Source organism: Cebus imitator, unplaced genomic scaffold (assembly GCF_001604975.1).
Source record: "Cebus imitator isolate Cc_AM_T3 unplaced genomic scaffold, Cebus_imitator-1.0 Scaffold203, whole genome shotgun sequence".
In the NCBI taxonomy this organism is placed as follows: Eukaryota; Metazoa; Chordata; class Mammalia; order Primates; family Cebidae; genus Cebus; species Cebus imitator.
Window position 1 is genome coordinate 282,711 of NW_016107518.1, and position 11,653 is coordinate 294,363.

The following is an 11,653-nucleotide window of genomic DNA, read 5'->3' on the forward strand; positions in this document are numbered from 1 at the left end:
AAAAAAAAAAAAGGAAAAGAAACATATGGGCTGGGTACAGTGCTTCATGCCTATAATCTCAGCACTTTGGGAGGCTGAGTCGGATGGATAGCTTGAGCTCAGGAGTTTCAGACCAGCTTGGGAAACATAGTGAGGTCCTACTCTATTTATGCGGGAAAAAAAAATTAGCTGGATGTGATGGCACGTGTCTGTGGTCCCAGCTACTCAAGAGGCTAAACTGGAGTATCGCTTGACCCTGGGAAGTCAAGGCTTCAGTGAGCCATGATTGCCACCACATTCCAGCCTCAGCAACAGAAACATATGATCATTATTGTAGGTAATCTAAATAACCCATGTTTTTTCTTTTCTTTTCTTTTCTTTTTTTTTTTTTGAGACAGAATCTCACTATGTCTCCCAGGCTGGAGTGCAGTGGCACGATCTCGGCTCACTGTAACCTTCGCCTCCTGGGTTCAAGTGATTCTCCTGCCTCAGCCTCTGGAGTAGCTGGAATTACACACATGCGCCACTATGCCCGGCTAATTTTTTTGTATTTTCAGTAGAGACGGAGATTTGCCATGATAGCCAGGCTAGTCTCGAACTCCTGACTTCCAGTGATCCGCTGGCCTTGGCCTCCCAAAATGCTGGGATTACAAGCATAAGCCACCATGCCCAGCTTTAAACAGCCCATTTTTTAAAAGACTGATTGTAATAATGATATATAATTAATTATATTATCATAAATAATGATGTATATCTATAATAATGATTCACTTCAAAATAAATGCTAAGGTAAAGATTAGCTAGGTGTTCAAGCAATTAAAAAGTAATTAATGGATGAACATCCCCAGATACTTCAGTCTTAAAGTCATAGATGACTTTCAACCTGTCCAGACTTTATTGTAGAAATAAATTCTGGCTTCAGAATAATTCCATAAACCTACCTACCTGCACCGAACAAGTACCAAACACTTAAGAAGCTCAGTTAGGCTCCTCAGGGGCCTTTTCCAAATCAGATATGAAAGTGCTAATTCCAAGTCCTCCAGCACTGAAGAGTGCAAGCTAAATTACCTTTTCCAGGAACATTTTCCTTTATTCAGAGGAACAGGAATAGAAAACGATGGTTATTTTTAGTGGCCAGGAAGGACAACCAAGATCTCGCATGGAGGTGTGCATAGGGGGAAAATGTAAAAATGACTGATTATGAAAAAGCAGGTACTCCCAATTGTCTGATATATCAAGGCAGGATGAAACATAGAAGAAGAGAAACGGCTAATATTGGCTGGGCGCAGTGGCTCACGCCTGTAATCCCAACACTTTGGGACGCTGAGGCGGGCAGATCATGAGGTCACGAGTTCAAGACCAGCCTGGCCAACATGGTGAAACCCCGTCTCTTGTAAAAATACAAAAAAATTAGCTGGGTATGGTGTCGGGTGCCTGTAGTGCCAGCTACTTGGGGGGCTGAGGCAGGAGAATCACTTGAACCCAGGAGGGGGAGGTTGCAGTGAGCCGAGATCACACCACTGCACTCCAGCCTGGGTGACACAGCAAGACTCTGTCTCAAAAAAAAAAAAAAAAAAACTTACACTAGAGGTTGAGGCTGTATCTGAACAAATAATCAGGGTTAGGTTCTATGACCTCTAATTTTGGCACTGCAATGGACCAGCCTCTCTATAAAATGGGGCTTGATATTTTGAAAACAAAGTTAAAATATTCCAAAATTACTATGTCTTTTCCAAGACAATAAATGCACAAAAGTCAGAAAGTGAAACTCAGCTGGGCGCGGTGGCTCACGCCTGTAATCCTAGCACTTTGGGAGGTTGAGGTGGGTGGATAACCTGAGGTCAGGAGTTCAAGACCAGCCTGGCCATCATGGTGAAACCCCATCTAAAAAAAAAAAAAAAAGTGAAACTCAAATTTACTCACAGTAAATCTTAACTTTTACCTCTTTAAAACACTGTAGCTCCTCGCCAGGCGAGGTGGCTCATGCCTGTAATCCTAGCACTTTGGGAGGCTATGGCGGGTAGATCACCTGAGTCAGGAGGTCGAGAGCAGCCTAGCCAACAGAGTGAAACCCCATCTCTACAAAAAATATAAAAATTAGCCAGGCATGGTGGTGGGCACCTGTTATCCCATCTATTCAGGAAGCTAAGGCTGGAGAATTACTTGAACTCAGGAGGCGGAGGTTGCAGTGAGCAGAGATTGTGCCACTGTACTCCAGCCTGGGCAACAACCACAAAACTCCTTCTCAAAAAAAAAAAAAAAAAAAAAAAAAAAACAACAGTTTGGTACCTTTCTAAAGGAGGGTCTTTTCAATTCATTCATTAAGTACTAGGTCAGGTTCCTTAGAGAAAACCTCCAGGCCCCTTAATATTCATAAAAGTAAAGTCCAAGACCCTTGATGTGCTCAGAAATTTTTAAGAATAAAATTCTCACATCCGAATGAGATTTTACCTAATTGCTACTTACAATATCATAAACTACGGGCAATAATGAAAATTTAGTTCTTCAGCTTTACTTCCTCCTCTCTGTAGAAGGCCTCAAATTAACATCATAAATAATTTGGTCCTTGGCATATGGTAACTTCCGGGGGGACAGATGACTTTTAGCACAGGACATGTAAGACTGTGGGAAAAGGGAAGTTCCTGGCCACAAGAAATGGGACGAAAACCCTTATCCTTGGGAAAAATGCCAAAAATCTCTGAAGTCAATGGTAAAACAGTTAAATTTTTAGCTTTAAAAGATTCCATTATAAAATTACAAATCAGGCTGGGCACAATGGCTCATGCCTGTAATTCCAGCATTTTGGGAAGCCAAGGTAGAGGAATGCTTAAGCAAAAAATATTTAAAAATTGGTCGGGTGTGATAACATGCCTGTAGTCCCAGGAACATGAGAGTTTGAGGTGGAAGGATCACCTGAGGCTGGGAGGTCAAAGATGCAATGAGCTATGATCATGCCACTGCACTCCAGCCTGGTGACAGAGTAAGACCCTGTCTCCAAAAAAAAAAGAAAAAAGCAAAAACCATAGCATACAATTAGCATAGGCTTTTGAAAACTACACTATAAAAATGCAAGATAATAATTTTCTGGAATTCATAAGAACCTGTATTAGGTAATGGTCCCTAGGATGGATACGAGTATCTTTTTCCTTTGTAATTGGCTTAAGCTAACATGATTCTGAAATTTTTCACTACTGAAAAACAATGAGGATGGGCACGGTGGCTCATGCCTGTAATCCCAGCACTTTGGGAGGCCAAGGTGGGTGTATCACCTGAAGTCAGGAGTCCGAGACAAACCTGGCCAACATGGTGAAACCCCATCTCTACTAAAAATATAAAAATTAGCCAGGCCTGGTGGTGGGTGCCTGTAATCCGAGCTAACTCAGAGGCTAAGGCATGAGAATCACTTGAACCTGGGAGGCAGAGGTTGCAGTGAGCCAAGATGGCACCACTGAGCTCCAGCCTGGGCAACAGAGCGAGACTCAGTCTCAAACAAAAAAAAAAAAAAAAAAAAAAAAAAAAATGATGAATATCATAATGGCTAACTTTACTGACTGCTTATTATATAAACATTGGGCTAAGTTCTCCACATGCATTTCCTTATTACTTCTTAAATACTATAAGGTCTAAATAACAAACTTTAAAATGAGAATTTTCAGAATAAAAAATGTAAAATAGAAATAGAAACAAAACAAAACAAAAAAGAATTTTCAGGCTGGGCATGGTGGCTCGCACCTATAATCCCAGCATTTTGGGAGGCCAAGGTGGATTGTTTGAGCCCTGCAGTTCAAGACCAGCCTGGGCAACACAGTGAGACCTTGTCTCTCTTATTTAAAAAATAAAATAATAAAACTAATTTTAAAAATAAAAATTTTATTTAGAGGCTTTGAAAATATAAAATTATTTGTTGCAGCAACTTTAAATAATCATAAATTGTTTTAATATGAAAGAAATACTATATGCATAAAACTGTCTTTGGTTTCAAATAAAAATATAAACAGATGGCTGGGCGCCATGGCTCACACCTGTGATCCCAGCACTTTGGGAGGCCGAGGTCAGAGGATCAACTGAGGTCAGGAGTTTGAGACCAGCTTGGCCAACATGGTGAAACCCCATCTCTACTAAAAATACAAAAATTAGCTGAGCGTGGTGGCAGGCACCTGTAATCCCAGCTGCTTGGGGGGGCCAAGGGACAAGAATCGCTTGAACCTGGGAGGTGGAGGTTGCAGTGAGCTGAGATTGCGCCACTGCACTCCAGCCTGGGCAACAAGACTCTGTCTCAAAAAAAAAAAAAAATCTTATAATGAGAATGAAGATTAATACTTATATGTAGAAATTGTCCTTCAAACTGCCAAACTGCCAGCCCATTAAGAAAGGCTTTTGGCCGGACACAGTGGCTCACACCTGTAATCCCAGCACTTTGGGAGGCTGAGGCAGGTGGATCACCTGAGGTCAGGAGTTCAAGACCAGCCTGGCCATCTCCATCTAAATAGTGAAACCCCATCTCCACTAAAAATACAAAAAATTAGCCAGACATGGCAGGGAGCGCCTGTAATCCCACCTACTTGGGAGGCTGAGCCAGGAGAATTGCTTGAACCTGGCAGGCGGAGGTTGTGATGAGCCAAGATCGTGCCATTGCACTCCAGCTTGGGCAACAAGAGTGAGGCTCCATCTCAAAAAAAAAAAGTTTTTTATGGCTGGGTGTGGTGGCTCACACCTGTAATCCCAGCACTTGGGAGGCCAAGGTAGGTTAATTACTTGAGGTCAGGAGTTGGAGATCAGCCTAGCCAACATGGCGAAACCCCATCTCTACTATAAAGAAAATACAAAAATTAGCTGGGTGTGATGGTGCATGCCTGTAGTCCCAGCTACTCGGGAGGCTGAGGCAGGAGAATCTGGAAAGTGGAGGTTGTAGCGAACTGAGACTTTGCTCCAGCCTGGATGACAGAGCAAAAACTCTGCCTCCAAAAAAAAATAAAGAAAAGAAAGGCTTTTGCATTTGTATATAAATATATCAAAAAGGGAAAAAGGGAATATATTAGTGACACAAAAAACATCTTAGTTTTTACAGTTTGGAGAGGTAAGAGTCTTCATATTTGGCTCTAAGAATAGTTAGCCTTCTTGCGCAAGAGAAAAAGAAGATACAAAGAAAATGAAAATTTTTAAAAATATTACCACACCTTGAAATGGAGAGTTTCCAACTGTTTTGAGGAACAAATTTTTTTCCAAGAGTCATCTCATCATAATTTCTGCACAGAGTATACAATATATTTCTGCTGGCAATATATAGGTGAGTAAAGGTTTTCTAAATCTTTTCCTTTGTCTGTACTTTTCAAACTATATTTTAAGAAGCATTACCAAAACCAAACACATATATCAATACCAAAACCCACAAAATATTAGCTGTTTTATACCCACTTAGGCATCTAAGTAAATTGGCTAATGGCTTCTTGGGAAGTAATGTAATGTAATAGAGGAAACACTGGCAGTGAAGGCAGAAAACCTACACCTGGGTGGAAATCATGGCTCCATCACTTGCTAACTATGACCTTGGGCAATTTCCTTCCCTTTTGCAAAGTCAGGGTAGTAATTCCAATTTTGGGAGGGAGAATTAATTTCATGTGAAATGCCCACCACGGAGCCTGACTCAAAACAGGAGTTAAGACAAGATATTGTTATGACTGTTACTCATATAAGCTTCTTAAAGGCAAGAACATCATATATGTCCTTGTAGCCCAATTGTAGGCTTTATAATTATTGAGGAGCTGTAAAAAATAAGAAACATCAAAGTTACAAATGAGGATTTGTATCAGTTCAACACATGCCTAGATAGAAAATGAGACTAAGAAGTAATCATAACTTTCAAAAACTATCAACACACGTACAGCATATAAATCAAAGTATATATTGCCATTTGAAGGGGAAAAAAATCAAACTGTGCAATGTCCTTATTTTTATAAGCCACTCTGAAGATGATACTGTCTGTATACAAATCAGGAGTACAGCTACTCTTCATTCATTCTGCATTCCTTAAGTGCCAGTCATTATGTCAATCATTATGGTAGGCATGGTACATATGATGGGGAGCAAAAGCAAAAATAGTCCCAGCCCACATAGAGCTTACTTGCAGTCATGTAATCGCACAAATAACTGTTAACCTGTGATAAGTGATGTGAAGGACAAGTAAATGGTGCTCTGAGAACCTATTAGGTTAGAATCTAATCTAACTGAAATCAAGGAAACCTGAGAGCTGAAGGATGAAGAGGGAGTTAACAAAAGGAGGTGTTTCCAGATGGAGGCAAGCAGCCCCTGCAAAGATCCTGTAAGTAAGAAGAAAAATGGCAAGAACGCAGGACTATAGGCCAGTGTGCATGGAGCAGAAACAAGTGTGAGAATTAGCTAGGGCCTAGGCTGCACAAGGGCCTAGATATATAGCCTACATTCAAAAGTTGTGATTTGGGGCCAGGCGTGTTGGCTCATGCCTGTGATCCCAGCACTTTGGGAGGCTGACATGGTCAGATCACCTGAGGTCTGGACTTCGAGACCAGCCTAACCAACATGGAGAAACCCATTCTCTACTAAAAATACAAAATTAGCCAAGTGTGGTGGCACATGCCTGTAATCCCAGCTACTCGGGAGGCTGAGGCAGGAGACTTGCTTGAACCTGGCAGGTGGAGGTTGCGGTGAGCCAAGATCTCACCATAGCACTCCAGCCGGGGCAACAAGAGTGAAACTCGGTCTCAAAAAAAAAAAAAAAAAAAGTTATAATTTGATCTCAAGAGCAACGATGAGGCCTGCAATCCTAAGGCTCTGGGAGGCTAAGGCAGGAGGACTGCTTGAACCCAGGAGGTCGACACTGTAATGAGCCATGATTATACCACTGGACTCCAGCCTGGGTGACAAAGTGAAACCCTGTCTCCAAAAAAAAAAAAAAAAAGCCACTAAAGGTTTTTGAACACTTCTTTTCGCGGCAGGCAGGCTAAGGGAAAGACGAAATCAGATTTTCAATTGGACTCTGGCTTCTGCATTCTGGAATACAGATGGATCAGGTGTAAAACAAAAGTCCTGTCAGGACAGTAACTTGGACCAGGGTGATGGCAGCTATTGTAGAAGGAAGCCAATGAATTCAAGAAATATTTAGGAAAATCTAACACTGTATTGTATACAAGGGCAGAGGGACAGCAGTATCTAAGACTTCTGGGTTTCTGATTCACATGACTGTACATAAGGAGATATCACTCAGGAGGTATTCTTCTTCAGAAATGTCTTCAAGACTGTTCACACAGGCCAAAAAGGGCCTAAGTCCGCTATACCTTTGCATGAAAATGTGTAAACCCAGTTTGATCCCCTACTTTAAATAAGGTTCTAAAATGTTTTTTGCTATTTACAGAAATCAGACTGACTCTCAAAAGTACAAGAATTTTCCCACCCTGAAGAAATTTCAAAGAGTCTGCCACAAGCTTTGAAATCGACACCAAATGAATGTTAAAATTGGTTTGTGCAATAGGGCAGCATTATAGAATGAATGCGTCATTTCCCATGAGGACTACTTTGATAAGGCTAACACTTATTTGCTGCTGTTTAAATAGTTTTTTAAAAACTCTTTAAGAGCACTCTTAGCGGGGTGCAGTGGCTCACGCCCATGATCCCAGCACTTTATAGGAAGCCGAGGTGGGCGGACCATCTGAAGTCAAGAGTTTGAGGCCAGCCTGGCCAAATTCAACGAGGTGAAATCTTGTCTCTATTAAAAATAAAAAAATTAGCCAGGTATGGTGGTGAGCATCTATAATACCAGCTACTCGAGAGGCTGAGGCAGGAGAATCGCTTGAACACAGGAGGCAGAAGTTGCAGTGAGCTAAGATCGCACCATTGCACTCCAGCCTCGGCAACAGAGCAAAAACGCCGTCACAAAAAAAAAAAAAATTTTTTTTAAAGAACTCTTAATAGTTAAGATACTCTTGGCCAGGCACAGTGGCTCACGCCTGTAATCCCAGCACTTTGGGAGGCGAAGGTGGGTGGATCAGGAGGTCAGGAGCTCCAAACCAGCCTGACCAACATGGTAAAACCCCATCTCTACTAAAAATACAAAAATTAGCCAGGCATGGTGGCACGTGCCTGTAATCCCAGCTACTCAGGGGGCTGAGACAAGAAAATCACTTGAACCTGGGAGGCTGAGGTTGCAGTAAGCGGAGATCACGCCATTGCACTCCAGCCTGGATGACAGAGCTAGTGGAGTCTCAAAAAAAAAAAAAAAAGAGTACTCATGTGATATTGAACTAAAATATGATAACACCATGCAGGCATTACCATAATTAGAACTATGCTGCTTTTGTTTATGTTTCCACATATAGAAATGGTTGTAAAATAATATTTTCTAGAAACAGATAAGATTTTTAAAAAACACACACATAATCTCTTGGCTTTAATAAATATTTTGCTGTTTCCATCCTAGTTCTTGTTCATGCCCATCACATTCACTTGAGTGTAAAAGATAAGGTTTTTACTAAACAACATACCTGTATATATGTGTATGCACTATATACAGATTAAAGCCAACACTATGTCAATACTATCAATACTTTAATATTTACTTTTCCTGGTAAATATTAAAGTATCGATAGTATTGACATAGTATTGACATTTGAAAACTAAAGTTTTCAAATTTGCAACCGGATGTCATTTGCATAGAATACTGATGGCTTTAAGTCTTAGAAACAGAAATCTGACTGACCCAAGAAAAAGGATGAAAGAAAGAGATTTGTCCCTTTAAAATCAGCCAACACGTCCTATCTCACTACTGAAGTACTTCCCAATTCTGGCAGGATGGGTTCCTTGGCCACCTGCTTGCACTAGGGTCTGACTAGCATTTTATTAACTGCAGTTACCAGGCCATTCATTGCCTCTGCTTGTACAAAGCAGAATTCTTTAAAAAATTTTTTGCCCACACTGATTTTATCACCAGGTGTCGAAACGCGAAACCGTGGCCTGAGGCCAAATATTAAAAATGTCATCCCACAAATGAGAAGAAAAGGACTTTTAAAAATCAGGTCAACAAGCCCATTAGCCAATAATAGTTTGTTAAACTAGATTGTCTTTGCACTGGAGGCTGTGCTAGCGGATGTGGGCCTCGGAAACAAGGGCTGTAGAGCTTGAAATGGGTTGCCAGCATGGCTCGCCTTTTTTCTTTTTTCATGTTTATTTTAATTTTTTTATTTATAACGTGGAATCAGACTATGGCTATATTCGAGCATAGCTATGGCGAGGTATGGGCAGTGCCAAGGAAGAGGCAGACAAAGCCCGTAGGGATCCCAATCTAAGCTAACAGGCCTTCCCATCTTCCTCAGGAGTGGTCCCTGTCTCCACAGCTGGAATGTGCGGGAGGGAAAGTTACAAGGCCCCCGAAATGAAATAGCAAACCACTATCTTCTGAGAACGAAAGGTCACAGGCTTTTAAGGAACAATAGAGCTCAATGTAAGCTTCAAAAAGATGGAGACAGTCAGATGAGACGAGGGTGGCGAAGGGGGGTGAGGAGATGCGCCCCGTCTGCGATAGCTGAATAGGGAGGTCAAGGCCAGGGACTTGAGGACCACAGGAAGGGCTGGATATTCCAGAACCTGCCCAAGTGGGCCTGAGAAACCTAAGAGGCGCCTCTGAAAAACTAGGGCATCTATGCATCCAGTACTCTCAGCCCCTCCTAGAGAAGGGAGATAATCCCCACAGGAAGCACCCCCCAAAATGGGGCTTTTCCTGCCCTTCAAAAGCCACAAACCCTCACGGAAAACATTTACGAGGGGGTGGAAGGGCCGGTAGCAAGTAGCGGTTCTGCAAACCCCGGGAAGGCGGCCCCTGGATCCAAGGAACTTTGCCCCTGGAATGGGGGGTGGGGTGCGGAGGGGACCGTAGGAGGCCCGTCAGCCTCGGGGACAGAGGCGGCGGGGGCGGGAGCAGGGTCCCGCGGCTCCCCCGAAGAGGGGTGGCGGCCTGGGGCGCGGTCGCCGGTGGGGGAGGCCCCCGGGCCGGGCACAGGCGCGGGGGCGCGGCGGGCCTGGGGACTGCGAAGAGCCGGGGCTGGGGAGGCAGAGGCTGGCGTAGGCCTCGGGGGCCCGGACACACCCACCGCGGCGGCCTCGGGCCCGCTTACCTGCTCCTCCTCCGGGGTCAGCTCCGGCGCCATGTCGGGCCGGGGCGCGGTCGCGGGCTCCATTCCCCCGCTGCCGCCGCCGCCACTACCGCCGCCGCCCGGCGGACAGGACTTGCTCGCGAGCGCGGGAGCCCGGCGCGCTCGACCTCCGCTTCCGCGTCCCCGCGCCTCAGCAGCCCGGGGCCGGCTCGCGCATGGTGGGGCCGGCAGGGCCCGGCGCCCGCGGCGGCCGCAAACGCCGCTTCAGCTTCCCTAAGAAAAATCTCCCCGAACTGCCTCTCTCTTCCGGGAGGAAATCCTTTTTTATATTATTCGCTCCTTTCCTCACACTCCCCGCTATCTCCCCGGGGAGAAAAAGTGCAGGCGAAGAGCTAACAGCCGCTCGGGATTTAAAAGGAAATTGGAAATCAGGAACTTTCAGAGCCCGGAGCGAAGGGTCGGCGGAAATTTCCCGAAGGCCGCCGGCCCTGTCGGCGTCCGGCTTCCTCGGCCGCGCTCCCGCTCCTCCACAGCGCCACGGCGCTCGGGGCCGCCCAGCTGGGCAGTCCTCGCGGACGCTGGCCCTGCGACTTGTGCGGCGGCCTCAGCCCGGCTCCCCGCGGGCGGCCGCAGCGAGAGGGAGGGAGCGGGGAGGGAGCGAGGGAAACGCGCCCCCCTCCTGGCTCAAGGCCAGCGCTGCGGCCGCCCTGCGGCCGCCCGAGCCCCCCGCGGCTCCATTGAGAAACTGAGCGTCTCATTCACAAGCAGGCGGCGAGTAGGGCCCGGCAGAGCTAGGAAGCCGTCCGGGAGGGGGAGACAGAGAGGAGCCCGGGCGGGGGATGGGGACCGGGAGGGGGAGGGGACCCGGGCGGGGAAGGGACCTGGGCTGGACGGAAGGCGACTCCACTGCGGGAGGGACAAAAAGGAAGAGGGTGTTTCGTGAGGCTCAGATCCTCGGAGGAGGAGGAGAATACATTCGTTTGCAAATTATCTGCTGACTGGCACCACTCCTGGGGTTAACTTGCGCTGCCACCTAACGCGTGAGAAACCCACAATCCTCATCTATTTGTCGCTTGCAGCCTGAAAGACCCTGGAAAGGTTGCCTGCCAGGCCAGGATGTTCAGGTGGAAGGAATCTCATCTGCCTCCCTCTCTCCCTCCTTACTCGCTGTATCCTGTAATTCATTTCCAGTGTAGCTAATTTTAATTCCCCACAGAAACGACATCCGACTCCGTACCTCATTCAGGAATGACGCAGCCTTTGCAGACCTTTGATTTTCACTAGGGCAAGTGCAGCAAAGGGTTCAGGATCGGGGTACAGCCTTGGAGTCATTTGGGGACGAAAAGGGACATAGGGAAGGCAAGGCTGGATTTGGTATGTTGCATTATTCCAAGCCAAAGATAAATATCCAAAGGGACCCAAAGAAGTCCACAACTAGTTCCAAGGCTGAAGCCCTGGAGCCAGTCCTGAGAGACCCAAGAGAGGGGCCTTCAGACAACAGGAGGGTGCTGTGAGTTGTGATGCTACTTTTCTTTTCTTTCTTTTTTTTTTTTTTT

General features: G+C 45.4%; 1 protein-coding gene across 1 annotated transcript in view; it reads right to left on the minus strand.

The window, feature by feature from the left end:
* PTPN9 (protein tyrosine phosphatase non-receptor type 9) overlaps nt 1–10,580 on the minus strand; it is a 107,149-nt gene extending 96,569 nt beyond the window's left edge. The window contains exon 1 of the mRNA XM_017547983.2: nt 10,119–10,580. Coding sequence (XP_017403472.1) covers nt 10,119–10,181 — 63 coding nt within the window. The 5' untranslated portion in view covers nt 10,182–10,580. The remainder of the gene's footprint in view (nt 1–10,118) is intronic.
* Nucleotides 10,581–11,653: the final 1,073 nt, after the last annotated feature.